This window comes from Ambystoma mexicanum, chromosome 8 (genome assembly GCF_040938575.1).
Source record: "Ambystoma mexicanum isolate Mex_15411 chromosome 8, UKY_AmexF1_1, whole genome shotgun sequence".
Lineage (NCBI taxonomy): Eukaryota > Metazoa > Chordata > Amphibia > Caudata > Ambystomatidae > Ambystoma > Ambystoma mexicanum.
The window spans coordinates 1,104,463,301-1,104,482,502 of record NC_090929.1 but is presented as its reverse complement, the minus strand read 5'-3'; the positions used below and the strand labels follow the sequence as shown (position 1 = coordinate 1,104,482,502).

Genomic DNA, 19,202 nt, shown 5'->3' with positions numbered 1-19,202 from the left:
TCAAAATACATGAGAGAGTGAGAAAAAGGTCTGTCTCACTCCAGGGTATAAATTAAAAGTCCTAAAGTCAAGCAAAAGAGCTGGGGGTCTCGAAGGTTAAAGGGAATTAACACAGGAATGAGAATTCTCCCTAACACTCCCCCCACACCCCCCGGACTAAGGGACAGTAGGATTTAGTCCACTCCTGGATGAATCTCCTAATCCAGTCGGTCATACTTTCTGGAGAGACCATCAGCATTTTGGTGATTGAAATGAAATGGAATGATATTTTATTTATATCACGCTTGTACACAAGTGTTTCAGAGCGCGACCAGGCAAAAAGGGAGGGAAACAAGGGAGAAAAAACAGAAAAACAGCGATCTTACTAGGCCCAGTGACATTTAACAAAGCGCAAATGCATGGAAAAGGACAGGGGGGGTGCATGCGAAGGGGGGGGGGAGTGGAAAGTGCGAGGCAAAGGAGAGAAAACATAAATATTAAATAGAATAAATAAGGGCGATAAACTATGGTAATGCAGCCAGCAAGTGGCAGGTGAAAGTTAGTCAGAAAGGTATATCTGATAAGTGCAGAAGAAAAGTGGGAGGGGGACTGTTTGGATACAGATACAGAACCCTAGTGCAGATGGTGGCCTGGAGGCAGTGTAGGAGTTGCACCTTGACCTCTTTTCTTTGTTGAAATCAAACACTTGGAGGCTGATTAACCACCTTAACAATTTTGGATGTTCCCCCTTCATCTGCATTAACCATCTTGAGGGTTGGTGGTCTGTCTGAATAACAAAAGTAGAACCATACAAGTATGATCTAAACCTCTTCAGAGACGACCACACAATGGCAAAACACTTGCGTTCAATAGTTGCCCACCTTGTCTCACAGTCCTTCAGTTTCTTACTGATGAAGCAGATGGGGTGTCCCCTGCCTTTCTCATCCAGTTGACTCAAAAGTACACCTATCCCTGTGTTGGAGGCATCTGTCTGTACAATGAAGGATTGGTTGTAGTCCGGAGATCTCAAGACTGGAGCTTGACAAAGGGCTTTCTTCAGTCCTTCAAAAGCCTTATTGCACTCCTCATTCCACCTGACATTCTTGGGGAATTTGGGTGGGGAGATCACATTCAAGTGAGAAGCTATGGTCCATAGTTCTCTATGAAGTTCATGTAGTACCTAGAAAGGCTATCACTTGGGTCCGAGTAGTAGGGGTGGCCCAGTCTTGTACAGCTTGTACTTTGCTAGACAATGGCCGTATTTCAACGCCTCCTTCCTCATGTCCAAGGTAACTACTTTACTCTGACCAATTTGACATTTACTAGCATTTACTAGCATTTATGGTCAGATGGTCCTGTTCAAGAGCATGCAAAACATATCCTAGGTGGTGAAGATCCTCTTCCCAAGTGGGACTGAACGCTGCAATGTCATCCAAGTATGCCATGTAGAAGTCCTCCATCCCAATCAGAACTTGATTCACCTTCCTTTGGAATTTAGGCATAACCCTAAACTGGTAGACGCCTCCTAGGGTAGGAAATGCAGTTTTCTCCTTAGCATGGTCTGTCGGAGCTATATGCCAATAGCCTGAGGTCAAGTCAAATCTGCTGAGGAACTTGGCTGAACCATGTTTGTCCACCAGCTCATCTGTCCTGGGTAAAGGATGGGCATCAGTTGTTGTGACTGCATTAAGAGCTCTATAGTCCACACAGAATCTCAATTCCTTGGTTCCTGCTTTTAGCACTAGTATAACTGGACTAGCCTATGGACGTGTAGATGGCTCAATAACACCAAGATCAAGCATCTTCTTGACCTCTTCCTTCATGTGGGATCTTACATGGTCTGACATTCTGTAACCCCTGCTTTTGACAGGGCGACTGTCACCAGTGAGAATATCATGCTGGCCCCAAGGGGTCAAGCCTGGTGTCGGTGAAAACAGGGAGGCAAATTCATTTAACAGAGCCTTGCGCTCCTCCTGTTGTTGCAGAGTCAGACCTGAAGAGCGTTTCACACCTTCAGTTGTCTCACCTGAGGGTTGTCCCCTGAGGAGATCAGGGAGAGGCTCACGCTCCTCCTCTTGATCAGAGGCCAGAAGCAAAACTCCTAGTTCTGGTCTGGAAACATAAGCCTTCAGATGGTTAGTGTGGTAGACCATAGGGGTCTCCTTGGGATTGCCCAGGTCCACTAAATAATTGACCTCTCCAAGTTTACCCACAACCTTGAAGGGTCCAATACATGTGCCCCGTAAGGCTATCTGCCTTGTAGGTACCATAACCAAAACAAGCTGGTCTGGAGTAAACTCCACCATGTTCACCTTCTGGTCATGTCAATGCTTGACCAGAGCCTGACCTGCTTTTAGGTTATCAGAAGCATCTGTCATCATGAGTGCCATCCTCTTCCTGAGGCCTAGCACATAGTTGGTGACTCACTGGCTGTAGGGAAGGAGCACTCTCCAACCACTCATTGATCAGGGCCAATGGACCTCTGACCGGATGACCATAGAGAAGTTAAAATGGGCTGTACCCAACCCCTGCTTGAGGGACTTCTCTATAAGCAAAGAGAAGGCATGGCAGTAGAAGGTTCCACATTCTTCTATGGGGTTACTCTAAATCACCATGCTCTTCATAGTTCTGTTAAACCTCTCCACCAACCCATTGGTTTGGGAATGGTAGGCTGTTGAAAACGTGTAGGTCACTCCAGTTTTTCCACGTGGTTTGCATGTAGAGGGACATAAAATGTGTCCCCCTGTCAGAGATGACCTCCATAGGAAACCCGAGCCTGGTAAAAATACCAAGGAGGGCCTTAGCCACTGCCTGAGCGGTAACAGTTCTCAAAGGTATGGCTTCAGGATACTTGGTAGCATGGTCTACCACAACCAATATAAATCGGTTGCCTGAAGAGGTTGGAGGGTCTAGGGGACCAACAATGTCAATCCCCACCCGCTCAAGAGGGACTCCACCATAGGGAGGGGCACTAAAGGTGCCACATTCCTGGCTCCACTCTTGCCAGAAGTATGACAAGTGTGGCAGCTCTTACAGAACTTTTCTACATCAGCCACATCTTGGGCCAGTAGAAATACAGAGATAGCCTCTCTTTTGGTCCCCTTGAAACTCAAGTGGCCAGCCAGAGGAATCTCATGAGCTAACTGTAAGAAATTCTGTCTCACCTGCTGGGGCTGGGGTAGACTCAGTTGGTTCACTGTAGAGGAGGCCATCCTCCCAGTAAATCCTATGATTCTCTGGCTCTTGTCGTTCCAACTGGGAAGCTGTCTGCTGACGCAGACCTTCTAGAGAGGGACACTCTTTGACCTCTGCTTAAGTCTGCCCTAGAGGGTCCACCTTCTGTAAGTAAAGTCTGCAGCTCAGGATGGTCCTTAGGCTCCAGGTCTCCAAGGCAGGGAAGGTTTTCTTCCAGCTGTCACCAGTAGCTGTCTCTACAGAGTCTGGTTAGTCATACCACTCAGCCTCAGCTGGGGAAGGGGTCACTGTGGTGACCTGGGACTGTCCTCTTGTGGATGTCCTTGTCCTGTGAACAGGTTTAGGTTTAAAACCTTTCTTTCTCCCAGAGACTTTACATTTCTCTGGTCTGTTTCTGGTTCCTGGAAATAGAAGGGTGGCCTTCTTGTGGACTGGGGGTATTGGAAATCTCCTCAACCTCCCACTGAGAGTCTCTCAAGGTTGCCTCTCTGGACAATCTTGTTTGCTTCAGCTTCCTCTTACTGGGAGGCCTGGGGGTACTAGATGCAACTCTGATTTTTCAAATCATTCCCCAACAGGACTCTCATAGGCAATCATTCTGTACACTGACAGGTATTCTTACAGTCATATTATTGAACTGAATGAGAGCTGGCAGAATAGGAACCATTTGGATTGGGCCTCCTGCAAGTTTATTAGGACCTTTTGGGTGCCTTAGCTACATACTCTAATTTGAAAAAAACGTTCATCAACCACTGTAATGCTTGCCCCGGTGTCTCTAATGGCAGGGTTCTCCTGACCATTTACAGGTCCTTATATTATTTGGTGTTATCTGGTATGGAGTTGTGCACATCCACATTCTGTTGTTCCCACAGGCCCAGGGACACGGGGTCTTCAGCCAATAACTTACCATATGAACTGCTCCCTCTGGGATGAAAGCTAAGAAGGCAGTGCGGACCCCTGAAGGTTTACCCTTACACCTGCGATCCCCTTTCACATGATCAGTAGACGCACATACAAAACCTTTCCCAAATGTTCTTTGAAATGGGTGTTTCTGCTGACCTCTCACTGGTTTGGCACCAGAGGTTTCACTAGACTTTCCAGGTTTCCCATGGGACTTACTCGTACTATGTTTGTGGCCCTCTTTTGGATGGTTGGAATTGGTTCTCTTTTTCCCTTTTTTCTTTTGCTCCTTAATCTCTTCCTTTTTGTGAGTTGCCCCAGAGTCCTTGTGAGTGGCCATGTTGGCTACCCACAAGTCAGCAGCCTGTGCTAACTTTTTGCGATCAATCTATTGAGTCAGCGAAGTGCTGTCTCAGTTTAGGATAGCAGGCATCAAAATTATATTCTAACAAAAAACGCATTCCTTCAAAAGTGTTTACTCTGTAACCCTTCACCCAACCATCTAAGTTATTTAAACACTTGCATACCCAGTATTCCAAGGGGTACCATCAGTCTTTTTGAGGGTCCTAAACCTCTTGAGGTACCCAGAAGGAGTTTTCCCAAATCTGGCTATTAATGCCAGCTTCACAGATTCATAATCTTTTCTCAATGGCACCCAACTCCATTACAGCATCACATCCATTCAGGGGGAGCATAGACATGAGCCAAGGGATTAAATCATTCCCACTGATTCCTTGAAGACCATAGGTGTATTCAAATGTACGCAGCCAATCCAACACATCAAGTTTTGGTTCATACATACTCGCTGCTTCTTTGGGCAGGCGAGGCTAGAGGACCCTGAAAGGGAAGCAGAGTCGAAGGACAGTCTTTTCATATCCATTTCATGTTGCATCTCCCTCTCTGAGTTTGATATCTTGATGTTTGGCTGCAGCTTGAGCATTTAACTTTTTGAACTCTAATCTCATTCTTTCAAGAGAAACATATTCTGGGAGAAACTGGGGACCTTGCGGGGCGCCACTGGAAATAGGTTGAGGCATAAGGGCAGGCTGTGGCAGAGGGGAGAGGGGGATCCCTCTCCCTGGGTCGACTCTACCTCCCCTGGCTCCTCTCGCAGATTAAACGGTCATCCTCATTTTCCACATTCCTATGGGAGAGTAGGTGTTACAGGCCTACTACCCAAACTTTGGTGATTCAGCAACCTTATAATCGATTCAAAATGTTTTCCTTTCAGAGTTAGACCCCTGATTTTGCACATATATTTCAGTTGATCTTCTGTCGGAACACTCGGGGCTGCCTCATTGAAGTTATCCGTATTTGGCATGTTTCAATTGCTTTGCTTTTTGATGAAGCTTAGCCTTGTGGCTGGTGTAGTTTAGCACAAGTACAGTAAATGGTCACTGTAACCACTCTACATCTATCCCACCGCCTGCCACCAGTGTTAGGCAAGAATTGAAGTAGTAACCCTGTGGGAGACTACACCACCCTTGTCCTCTTGGTATTAGGTATCCCACCTATTGGTATAGGTCTGTACTACACAAGTTGGTAGTGTGACTGAGCAGCCAGACGTATCTCAAGAGGGGTAAATGTGAGCTGTGGAGCTGTAGCATTGAAATTCACTAATACACGTATCCAAATAACATTTACATTCAAGGTTTTCTAGTAAAATAATTATTATTTAACGGTCAGTTTTAAATAAGCATTCTTTTAAAAGGGCAATGTGCAACAATAAAAATATACTTCAAAATACTTTATCAGAATCAAGTCAAATTAGATACTTTACACACTTCCTACACCCTGAGGTGACTTCACTAACTAGGACAGTATTGGCATTTATATATCACTTTTGCACTTGGTGAATTCTGAGGTTGGTAGAATGGAAAGGTTAAAGGAAGGAACGAGATTAAACGGGTTCTCAGAGCATGTGAGCACTTGAAATCTAGATAAAAACCTTTCCGAGCAATATCAATTAAAAACCAATGGATCACCTCGGAGGGACAGTAAGAATCAAAGTCAATAGAATAGAGTCTGCAGGGAGCCAGGACAGCCAAAGTCAATTGGAGCAAAGTCTATGGACCCGAGGCACTTCGTAGATAGCAAAAAGTCTTGCACAAAGTTAGAGAGTTTGTTGTAGAAAATCACTGCTGGGCCACGAGCTGTTACACTTGTGAAAGTTAGAGCTGGAATCAACTCTAGAAAAGCAGCTACTGCAAGTGTCAACTGAGAAAAGCAAGCTACAGACAGAGAGGTAGGTACCCCTTAGTCAGAACAGTACCTTAGGTTAGAAGTGAGGATCCTGCTGGCTTCTGTCTTGGTTGCAGTGTTGCAGATCCTGTGTTCCTTGGCCTCAGGCGTGGGGACAAGAGGGAGGACGTCTGGAGGACTCCTGCACAGCAGTTCAGAGGTCGGCGGCAGCTATGGGCTCTTTTCAATTCAGCGACACCTCACGGTTTCAGGGCGCGGTAAACAGCACCACTGCAGATCTGTTGCACTAGACTACAGATTTTTTGACCCCTGGCACTTGGTTCCAGCAGCAGCAAAGAAGTACAGCCAGTTGGTGAAGGTCTTCCAGCAAAGTTCGTCTCAGGGTTAGTTGGTCCCACTAACCCAAGGGAAGAAGTCGTCCTTTCCGGAACTTCTCTTGTTGATCAGAAAGAGGAGTTTCAGTACAGCAGCAAGGCTTCACCGGGAGTTCAACGATCCAGGAGGATGCAGCAAGCTTCGTTCACGGTTTCTTCGGCAGGGTGTTCTTCCCAGTGGTTGACTCTGTCTTCAGTCCAAGACGCCTCGCCTTTTATGGAGGTTTCTCCCATTCATGCACAGCATAGCTGTCACCCGCACAGCAGGATGGCAGCCCTGCAAGGCCATCCAGCCAGCCAATCCATAATGGCTGCATTCAGATAACCATAGTGACAAAGGATGGGGCGTTGCGGGGCACCTCCCTCACTTCCTGCCCTGCCAGACACACTGGAGCCAGAGGCGGGTTTCAGTACTGAAGCCCGCCAAAGGCAAAATGAACAAAGGGCACAAACCTAGTTTTGCGTACTGAGTAAAACCCAAGAAAGACCTCGCAAACCAGAAATGGTGAAAAATGACTAGTGCCATTTTGGCACAATGGTCACCCATGGGTGCTGTACTGCAGCTGAGGATTCAGCCTGCGGTAGAAAAGCACAATGGTAGGAAAATTAAACCACTGCCACCAGCCATTTAAAAAAGTGAGGGTAAACCCCCCCCCCCCCCGTTCCCCCCCCCTGAGCACTCCACATAAATAGGGGTGTGCTGAACCTACAAAGGGGAAAAAGTAAGTAAAGTCAATTTCACTTTACTATTCTTGGGAACTGCAGTTCACCCAAGAAAAGGTATTTAAACCTCATGAGGAAGCTAAAGGATTTCTGTTACACTGCACTGAAGGTGCTGTGTCACCATACAAAAACTAGATGCCTATGGAGTTTGTCAGACTCCAAAAACAAAGGAAACGGATAATCCAAATCAGATCAAAATACAGGAGTGTGAGAAAAAGGTCCCACTCACTTCAGGATAAAATCCTTAAATCCAGCAAAAGAGCTTGGGAAAATGAGAATTCTCCCTAACAAACTGTAATTGAATATTGCACTCCAAGGTCCAACTCCCCTAGAATAACTGGGTTTTCCTGAATCAGAGTTATAGGCTTATACTGTTACTAGAATCTGTGTTTCACTAGATCAGAAAAGTATATTGCCCAGTTGATATTAATGTGATTTCTTGCAGAGCGTCACAGTACAACTGATGGGGTCTACTACCCTGGTATTACTGAAAGTAATCTAAAAGTAACAATTGGTTTTGGCTTCCCTAGAACTCCTGTTAGGTGTTCTGAATAAGGTTATATGATTTGGTCTGTGCACCTTCAAGCATAATGTTGTGTTTTTATAATTATGGCTATATATAATGTGATATTACTTATTTTCCCCAAGATTTAACTGGCCCTACTTGCTTTTAAATCATTTATTTTTACAATACATAGTGTTTCAGTGCTTTTTTGAAGCATTTGTTTTACAATTTAATTTGTAATGATTCTACAGCCCTCTCTCCCTCCTAAGATAAGCCTGGCTGCTCGGTCTACGATAACCTGAACTCCGGTGGTACAGCCTTATACTAAGAGTGGAGTCTTGTGCTGCCTCAGTTGAATGGTTTTGCTAAGCCCTTAGTTGGACTTCAAAATGCCCAATCCTTAGAAGTCTTTACCTTATTCTTGGAGCACAAGTGTTCTCAGTGGCAGAAAGGGGGTCAGTAGGGTTTAGTGTCCAACAGGCGGGTCAGGATAGGTTCTTAAGTAATGTATTTAAACATAAAGAGGAGTCCAAGGGACTCATTGGTGACACTGCACAGAAGATACCGGGTGTCACCAAGCAAAAGGCAGATGCCTGTATTAAACATAGGGAGTTTACCGGACTCCTTAAAACAGAAATAAAAATCCCAGTCAGAGAAAAAGAATGACGGAGTGGTAAAAATGTCAGATAAAGTTCAGTGTCTGGCAAAAGTGCTGGGGTCTCTCTCGGGTTCAAGGGAATTAGCACAGAAACTGAAAATTTTCCCTAACGCCTAGGAGGTCTACCTTCAAGCAATGCGTGTAAAATCTGGCGAGGGTGACTTCCAGGAGAAGATGTAACCTGAACCATTGGCTCCCTGCTTCAGGGTGATCCAAAGAAGGCAGCGCCATGCAAATGGTTTTAGGACATAGGCAATGGTTGGCTGATGGCACCCTCAGGCATACCAAACTGAAAATGATCTCGGCACACCCCTGGATTAATGCAGCAGCCCAAGCAGAAGCATCTGGTGGTAAACAGTAGTTTGCAGTGTTAAAACGGCCAGAAACTTTTCCAAAGAGGAGGTCTCGACCCAGGAGATGTGAAGTTGTCAGAAATTAGGACTGGACTTCTAGCAGCAAAAAAAAAAAAAAAAACTGGGATATGCCCAAACCATTGTTCCTTGCCACTATATCCAGCTATGGGATGTAAACTGCCAAATGGGCAAGATTTGCGACAAATGTCACCTTCCACCTGTCGGTAGTCCTGCTACCTCCAGTTACAAGGAACAGCAAGTAAGAGATCAGGTTGTGGGCAGGGCAGAACCTTAATAGCCCTGTGGAAAGAGGATTGGCCCCCAGCCCGCAAGCCAGCCACAAAAAAGGGTTATAGTCAGATGACCAACTATACTGGATGTTCACTGGGACTGCCGCTCAGCCAAAACCACAACTGCAGGACGTGAAATGACTATTCCAGGGACCCATACTTGCATCAACCAATTGGGCCAATATCGAGGCTGCCATGATGAGCTCATAAATAGCTCACATGGTCAGAACAGCCATTTTTTGCTATGGGTTCGTAGACAAAGGGATGTCCTAGAAAAGTGCTGGGAGCAGGATTAGAAAAACAAAATGAGTACCCCAATGGCTACCAAAAAGGTGTATTGGGTTGCTAATGCAGTGAAATGGCGTGGACCATTGGCGTTGTGAATTGATTATTCGACTGGGCACCTTAGGGGCAACCCAATGCTGTATAACTGGTGGTATAAAGGGATGTGATGCCTGGAGGACTTCAGGAGAAGTACCTCTGGCCACCAAAAAGAGATTAAGGAACCAAAAAAAGCCTGGGTGGAAAAAGCAAAAAGTGGTGGCCTGAAATGTATATGAATTCTAGCTTGACAATAAGCTATAAAGGTGAAAAATGACTGCCATATGTGGTACAAATGTAATAATACGCTGGTGTCCTGTTCCATTACCCCCATATTCATGTGATGTCCCATTTCCTGGGGCTGAATCGGCACCTTTTTTGAACAACAAACCCTCCCTCCCTCAAATAATTTGAAAGTGCATGCGCAGATTAGAAATCTTCCATTTTCCCTTCCTGCACTCCCCACCTCAGATAATGCCCACTAGTCCTTTTAATCGCACTCGGCAGGACAGGACGCATGACAGTGTGGTGAAATCTTTTCCTGATCACTTTCAATATAATTTTCATCCCTCTGCCTCCTACTGGTTGGTGCACCTAGCTAGTGTTACGTGAGCCTGCAATTACTCCATGTCCTTACTGTGACAGGCATTTTCTTATAGCAGATGACAACATTTTGTCTCAGAACCACACCTGGTATCTTTGTGCCTTTTGCAACATCTTTTCCTGGATGCCATTGGCCAGGTAAGAAGGTGTTCCCCTAGGTTCTTCCTTAACAGTTCGAACATTAGCAATGCTGCAGTTTTTAAGAGATTTTTTTCCCATGATGAAGATTTTTGAAGTCTGTAAGATGTCAGCCAGATCGACTCTACCGATGGCACATCAAGAGTCAGATGGTCATTGGGCCCGGTCTCAGACAGGTTCATCTGAATCGGTCTGTTCAGGAGCGTAAACCTTGTTTGGTCACCATAGCTGCAAGAGGGGCATCGTGGAGTAATCTGGGATCACTCACTAGAGTGGGATGGACTCCTGCCACAGCAGCCATATTTAACCCACTTGGGCCTGTATTGCCTATCGTTTACACAGACCCATAGTCCCTGGGACCCTCCAAATCTTGAGGCTGCTGCTATTCGGACAAGAAAGAATACAGCATCCTCCATTGGTTATTTATTCTTACCAAATTCCATAGGTGATTGACATTGAATGTAATTGTTTTTTTGTCTTAAGAGTGTGCAGACCTCTATGCCTCCTCCTCCTGCTCAGGTGCCCCTTCCGCTTATGGCTCCTCCACCACCTGAGCTTAAAGCTCCCTTAGGCATGCTGGGCAACCCACATGTGCTTCAAGGACCGAGTTGTGGCTTCTCTGCACCTTCTACTGGTCCCTCAACAGCATCCATTGACTATTCGACAGTCACCCGCAGTGCCCTACCAACCTCTGTGTCCAGCGTGTGATCAAGACCCAGGGCAATGATGCCTTAGATGAGACAAGCACCAATATTTCTACATCTGCAAGAGTATACCATTAAAGATTAGTTGGACTTGTGAATTTAATGGGGGTGTGTATTCTGAAAACGTCATCATCTGAGGAAGGGGTATTCTCTTTTCGTCCTCTCATCCAGGGGGTCAACCAGATCTGGTATTCCTATCCCAAAGAAGGTTATCTCTGAGGCAAAGAACATCTGGGAGAAACTTAGACCAGCTGGTAAATCCAAAGACTGGACATCTTTTACCAAAAAGCTTTGCCTAGCACCAACCTCAGGCACAGCCATCTATGGTGGCTGCCACAACATTATGCAGTATGTCTTCCGGCCATGCCTCCTCCAGCTGTCCTTTCATAAGAGAATAAGACCCTTGACAGGTTTGGGCGAAACGTCTATGAGAACTCTGCTCTTGATGTGCAGTAACCAATGCTGGTGTCATTGTGGCTGCAAGTAATCAAAAACCTGTGGTTGGAAATTGTGGGATTTGAATCTCTTTTGCCTCCTCAACATCTGGCTGCATTCAAATTAGGATTGCTAGAGCCCAAACGGATTGTCACAGATATAATAAAATCAATTGTTCATCATATCGACACAGCAATCAGGGGAATGTTCCTAGGCTTGGACACCATATGGCTGGCTAGGATGTGAATAGAGAAATTCAATAGATATCTAAGAAAATATTTTGGATCCTTCTCTTTGGTGGCCTTGAGCTATTCCTCTCTAGCTAAAGTTGCTCACAAAAATGAATACCTAGACTGAGACCATAAAATATCGTTTTATTGATTGAAAAACCCCTAAATACCTTTTCAGGTCCAGCCCAGATCCAATCGGCCCTGCACCTTCGCGGGATCTCAATGCTGTAAGAAAACAAAACGCTGAATGCTGGACAGATCTCCAGTCAGCACTGAAGAAAGGAAATCCGATCCCAGCCCCAGAGGCTTCTTCTCCATCACAGGGTAATAAAGGAAAGCAGTGATGTGAGGATCAGGGAGCTTGTATCACCCTTTGCAAGCTTATTGTCAGAACACTCCGTAGAGCCTAATTATCGAGGACTCCTGGATATTTTCAGTTGTTGTGAAAGGTTGTTTTTTCTCCAATTCTCCCCTACCTGCCTCATTACCCTCCTGTTGCCCAAAGCGGCAACAAACATCTTTGGCAAGAGGTCAACCAGGTACTCTCCATGGCAGCCATAGACACGTTCCCTTCCTTCATGAGGAGCATAGGTTATTTCTCCAGGTTCCTTTCAATAAAGAAAAAGAAGATGGCTGGCCCATGCACAATTGGCACCACTCTCGTCTAAACCCACTTAGAAACAATTCAGTGCATTTTCTCATGTACGTTCGTAGGCAGTTAGATGAAGTTCGGGCTACATAATATGTAGACATGCTTTTCCACCTCGTTTGGTGTCAATGATACTCCCTGTAAGGTAAGGTGTCAGTGGTTAGGCTGTTGGTGCCTGAAAATCATTTGTTTATCTTTAGCATGTTTTTTTTCAATTCTAGTTTCTCGCTGCACAGCATTTCAAAATGCTGATTGAAATGGAAGAATGGTTAGAAGCGAGCAAGATTGTAATGCACATACAGTTGCATAGAGTTCAGCTGTTCTCTGATAGAGGAACGAGAATAGAACCATCTTGTGTAGTAACAGAAATAGGTGAAGTCCGAAACATGTTGAAGATGGTTAAAAGTGTTAAACAACTAAACCTTCTGGAATGTTGTTAAAGAATGACCCCCAACACCCTGTTTCTAATGCTAGAATAGGGACAATCGAATATAGTCTGGATGGAAGCAATATGCAGAGAGCTAAATCTCAAAAAAGAATTAGAGTATTTTTACTCATTCTTTCACCTTTTTTATTTACATTATAATGTAACTATTGTCCACCAATGTAATTTGTAATATGAAAAATGTTCTGAAGTACACTTTTTGTTTTGTGTTCTGTACTTGCTTACAGGCTGTTTAACAAGCCCATACTTTATTGATTAATAAAAAAAAGAGATGCTCCATTTCCCAAAGTTGTCCAGGGCTCTTCAGCCATAAGGATTTGTGGGACAGTTCTGCTAGTGTGCGTCAACCCTGCCTTGGTGCATCACAGCTAAAGTTAGACCTGCACATTAATCGTAACATACAGCACCTCTATGAAAATGTCTTGGTCCTCTACAAACTTTACCCAAAGCACACTCGGGGAATGCTATGCTAAAACCACTGGTAATTTCAGTACTGCAGCCAAACTGAACAATCCTCTGCATTGATTGCCATTCAAGTGCACCACACATCTGTAATCAATACCTTTATACAGATCACAACATATGGACTGCGCTGAAATTATTTTTGGTACAATGTTTACACTCAACTGTATGTCCCCTATCACCCAACCTATAGCGAGTTATCCTGAAAGGGAAGCAGGCTACAGACACATATACAAATGTTTCATTGTTGTAACTCATGTGGTTTTATTCTTTCTTCCATAGGGCTTGAATCCTGGGAAGGCAATCGCTGAAATCAAGAAAATGATGGCAACGTACAAGGAGAAAGCTGCGATGAGCGCATGATGCACAAGGCAATGCACAGGGAGGGGGAATTCGGCCCATAAAAGTGGATTTGAGAGTGGTTTAAATTCTTATTTCTATGGGGGTGGTGACTGGGAAAGATTTGTAATTGTCACCCAGCACGACTGCATGTAACCTTTGCTGTATTATAAATAATGTACACATTAATAAACCAGTTCTAGACTTATGAACCATGGTAAAATTGCTTTATTTCATCTGTTTTACGACCACTGTTGCTCGTCTCATTCTTGGCTTGGGTTCATTTTCATGCATTACTTATGGTTTTAAGAATCTCTACTGGCTTCCAGTAAAGGAGAAATGTATTTTGCCCTGGTACACAAATTCCTCTGATGCAGTTTATATGCATTACATTGATAAGCTTATGCAAATGCCTTTTCAACAATGTCTTCAACTAACAAATCGGTTACAGATTGTTTTATTGCGCTATATTCATATTCACAGTTCAGATGCTGGCCCAACTAAAAACCTGTCTCAAATCATTTAATCATTGTTTTTCTCCACTTGGTTGAATTTGCTGCCAGTGCTTTGGGGCTTAGGCTTTGCGGTGCAGTATGGAAACTCTAGTAAAAAGGCTTCTAGCATGCAGCTTGTGACTATTTGGCATTGAGAATGTTAGATGAATGGAGGTGTGTTAGGGCTGATTTTCTATCCTCTGGCCTGGTGGACAGATGTATAGAAGGCCAACCTGTATTGTGACTGGGACAACTCTGGGAGTTGTAGCCAAACCATTTCAAGGTAGCCAGACCAGTGGTCTAGGCAAAGTCTCAAGAGGTAGTGAGCTTGTAAGGGGTCCACAATGAGCACACATAGTGAATCAGTCAAGGAACACACTTCAAATGGATTGTGCCCTCCCACGTATTCCTCATCTTTGATAATTGTTTTCCAGTTCAGCTGCTGCAGAAAAAAATGTTTCCCTAGCAATATCAACATTTCCTGCATAAGGAGCGGCTCTGGAATTTTCACTATTCCCTGGTGGGTGATCCTGCGGTCTTTTCTGAAAAGGAAGGCCGTAACCCCAGGCTACTGTTTCCAGTACCCAAGCATTAGAAGTAATGTCTCGCCACTCTTTCAGATGCTGTGAGGGCCTGCCTCCCACTGGGGTCTTCTGGATCAAGGCCTCAGAGGTTTTGATGCGGCTGAGGGCAAAGCTGCCGCTGTTTGGGCTGATTTAGCACCTCTTCTTCGTCCACCACGAGGGAATCTTCTTTGTCTTCTATGACTGGCTTGTCCTCTCCCTCTTCCAATTGAGGAGTAGAAACGAAAGGACTTAGCCCAGCAAGATTAGGTACCAGAGTAGGAATGTTGAGACTGTCTAATAGCGGCACTAAGATTTAGCCACCGCTTTGGAGGTCTGTAGCCTTTCCAGACTTTCATCGGCCTTGCGACCAAACAGTCTTGAGCTGTCAAAAGGCATATTGAGTAATCTAGATTGCACTTCCGGTGTAAATCGAGACTTCCTCAGCCACGCAAATCTGCATAGCACAGTGCTAGTCGCCATGGATCTGCTAATACTATCTGCAGTATCCAGACCTGTCTGGAGGCACTCACACATTGCCTCCTTAACATCCTTGATGATAACCAGGAAGCCATCTCCCTCTTCCCCTTTGGGGATGTGGTCAGCCACCATTGCTGCACAATCTCGCAGGATGAACCAAAATTTAAATAGGGCACAGGTGGCATTTGCCAATTTCAAGGCCATGCTACTGGCAGTAAATACTTTCCGCGCCCAAGCGTCCACCAGTTTTGCATCCCTGTCTGTAGGAATGGTAGGGGAGGCAGATTGTTTTGTGGGTGTGGCTGCTTGGGTCACCAAACTTTCTGGAGTCGTGTGCTTTGTCAAGTAATCCGGGTTACTGCTTGACGGTCTACATTTCTAGGGAAAGTTCTTATTAACCACAGAAATAGAATCTGGGCTTTCCCAATTTATTGTAGTACTTTCTTGCAAAGCAATATGGAAGGGCAAAATGGGATCCCTCTGTGGACCTTGGTCTAATATGTCTGTCAAGTCATCCTGTTGAAAAGGAGGAGCAGGTCTACTCCATCCCAAGTATTCTACTACCTTGCTCATCAATTCTCTATATGCGCTGTCAGCATGATCTGCAGGATCTGGCTTTCCAAATTGTCTGTAGTTTGTCATAGAGTTGTTTAAGTCTAGATTCATCAGAAATAAACTCGCCTAGTATAGTTGTTTGCCGTATTGAAAACGAAAGTGAGGCAAAGTGTTCTGCAGTGTTCAGCGGAGGACGGCGGAATTGCGGTCCCTTAAATAAAAATACTTGGATTTCAAACCTTGGTTGATTGGCTCCGCTTTGCTTTGTCCACTGCTCTTTTGAAGGACTCTGTTCATGTCAGCTAGACTCCTCCTTTCTTCCGACTTCACCCCTGTTCCCCGTCTTTCTTTAATTCCTTCCTGCTCACCTGGGGGTATCTCTTCCACTTCGGCTCCAAATCTCCTTCTCCAGACCGCTTGCTCTCTTGTCTGATGATAAGACCTACCCCGAGAGGAAGCCACCCTGCCCCTCTAACTCGGGGCAAGGGGGCCCCTGAACCGGGGTAGACCGGTGTAGGGGAAAAAGCCGAGCGGCACAAAAAACCCCGTGTTGCAGGTCTTGTAGCAGGGCTTGGCAGGACCGCTTCCGAAAGTAATGCGGCAAGCAAAGTGGAGAGCCAGCAGGGAACCGGGCACAGAGAGAGCGCACGGGAAAAAAACACACACTATTCCAGACGAGGGAAAGAAAGAACTAGAAGGACGTGGGAGGCAAAGAGGAACGGAAGGAGATGGCAGAGAAGGTAAGAGAGGGAAGGGAGAGAACGGTGGCAGCAGCCACGGGACGGAAAACTGCAGCGTACCAACCCGAAGCCTGACGCGAAGGTTGCAACGCGCGGGCTTCCGGGTTGGATGACGTTAAATGGGCTCCACAGAGGAGGGGCGGAAGACTAGACCGCTGCAAGCGGACGCCGGCAGCGTGACGGCCGAATCAATGGCCGCCCCATCGCCAGCGTCTCCACAGCCGCCAACGGCGGCCGAGCGTGACAGTTCATCATATTCGGTAAGCAAGGGAAACTGGAAAAGGAACTGTTGAACTGACATGCCACAAACGCATTATTTTTTAAATACTTGAACTGTTACTGCAAGTGATTTGAATCTTTCTGTTCCTTCGTGAATCGTCTAATGCCTGGGGCTCATACTGGCAGTCAGCCTCGACCTTTACTTTTTAAATTGTGGACTCTGTTGATTTACACGAGGAGGGGACTGTTTGGATTTCCATTGTCTAGGTGGTTTATTTTTCTAAACATTGCGGGGACTGTGGACGCTTGCGTCTTTGACCCGCCTATTATAAGTAATGAAGATTTACGGGAGTCTTGACAGCTGGTGTGTAATTTCCTAGCCAGGAGTGCAAATTCACACTGCTGCCTTTTCAGAGCGGGGACTGCAGACTATTGTGTCTTTGACCCGTCTCTGAGTTGGACTTTCTTAAAACCTGACATTTATTGGAACTTTGGCAGCTGATATTTGCAAGCAGAGATTATAAACGCTTGCACATAAACTTTTGCCTGTAATCAACTTCACTGGAGCACAATTTCCACACTACAGCCCTTTCGGAGCGGGGACTGCAGACTTTTTTTTTTTTTTTTTGTTTTTTTTAGTGTTTTTATTTGTAATCATCTTTATTTATTATGTCACGACAAATGAACTTGTTAAAAACGGGAATGCCTGAGTCTGTAGCATACACGTACAATCTAGTGCCCCCCTTCACCAAAAAGACCTTAATCATTAAAAGAATTAAAGAAAATAAAGATAGGAAACGAGCGATCTCCCTAAATGTGGATATTCGTTCCTTTTGTACACCAGATGTTGTGGGGGCAGAAAAAATTATATCGACGCCCCTACAAACTGAGAAAACTCTGCCATCAACATCCGTTCTTTCGACGGCTTAGTTGGCTACGGCTTACCAGGTGACTTGTTCTAACGTGGCAGAGACGGCCATTGTTCATCAGGCGGTCTGTGTTAACATTATACCACTGCCTGGGGTCTCGTTGCCCATAAATATTGTCTCCGAAGAGGCTGTGACAAATTCAGTGACCACAAATACTAATTCAGAGAAGGGTGTGATTGATCCAAAAGCATGTATTACTAGTGTGCAACTACAACAGGCAAGAAGAGAAATGGCGGATGCTAAGATCGCATTAGCCTATACATCAGGCAAAATATGCACTTCACAAGCAGCTATCACTGCTGCGGCCAAATCGAACGAACATCCTCCTTATGAACCCCCCTCTGTGCCATTGTGCTCTGTCGCAGCTCAGCAGTTATTACGAGCTGAATATGCAAAACTAACAGCGGTGGGTGAATTTGGTGATGATACTTTAACCTCTATGATAGCGTCCAGTCCTCATGAATCTGAAACACCTGACATAATGTATATTTGTTCAAATACGGGCGATTTGATCCAATTGGCTGATCCCTCACACATTCATACAAGTGAGTGCTTAGCAAACGCACAAAAGCTAAATACTATTTTGCCAGTTGAGACTGAGAATCCGGATTTGTACAAATCTCCGATATTATTTGATAAATCTGCATCATCAATCTCAAACACATAGTTTGTAGCTCCAACACCGAGACGCACCAGGTTTACTGAACCTGATACTAGTCATCCGTATTTCATCCGTGACAGTCAGATGCCATATAAAGTAGATTTTCTTTTCCTGAGGCCCCGGCCCTAAACAACACATTGAGTGCCATGAATACTGCTTTATTGTCCTTAGCTAAGCTGTACGAATCATTAGATGAAAAGATGCGTTGTCAGAACAGCGAAATACATATGTTACACATGCTCCTCAAAAAAGAACAGAAGGCACATATTTTATTACCTTGTTCTAGTACACATAAGATGACTAATCAATCTCTGCAAACAAACATAGGTCACGAACTAGATGCGATGGTAGATTTGCCGCCAAACTCGGTATCTAATATAAAATCAGTTCCAATTACCATTCCAGATGCGGGAGCTCAATTAGCGCATGTTAATCCTTCCGAGGCTATTATGAAAGGACAAGGGACTCTGCTCCCAATTCAGGAAGTTTCTACTCAGTCAGCACCTGTCATGACGACCGGGGTAAACCCGAAAATACAAGGTGTAACATTCGCACCGATGTTTAGTAATTCGAAACCTCAGCCCACGGCCCTCATGGGAACCAGAACAATTAAATCGTCAATCATCTGGCAACACAAACACCAAGTTAAAAGCGAAGAAAGCTGCCAACCTAGTGACATCGGCCAGGAAAAAATGAAAATTGAGAGTAGACATTGAAAATCAGCTGAGTCAAGAAGCTTTAAAATACAAACCACTTGATGATTTGCTTGACATTGTGACAATCTCAGCCCGAAAGCCATTACAACATAGTAAACCGATTCTAAGTGGGATTACTACATCTCATTCTGTAACCACAGGGGGTCCTCGAATCGCAAATGACGAAAGCAGGATGCTGGCCAAAAGTTAATTTGTTGACCGAGCCAAACCTTCTGCTGTGTTTGAAAATGCTTCAAGCACCACTGTTGATATTATACAAGAACTACGAGCTGAACTACGAGCCTCCTTTGACAAACAGGCTAAAGTAAATGAGGCTCTTGTACAGCGCTATATCGTTCCG

At 45.0% G+C, this 19,202-nt stretch overlaps 1 protein-coding gene across 1 annotated transcript in view; it reads left to right on the top strand.

The window, feature by feature from the left end:
* Positions 1-13,717, top strand: part of SDHB (succinate dehydrogenase complex iron sulfur subunit B) — a 169,500-nt gene extending 155,783 nt beyond the window's left edge. The window contains exon 8 of the mRNA XM_069611130.1: positions 13,449-13,717. Coding sequence (XP_069467231.1) covers positions 13,449-13,529 — 81 coding nt within the window. The 3' untranslated portion in view covers positions 13,530-13,717. The remainder of the gene's footprint in view (positions 1-13,448) is intronic.
* The last annotated feature ends 5,485 nt before the right edge of the window (positions 13,718-19,202 follow it).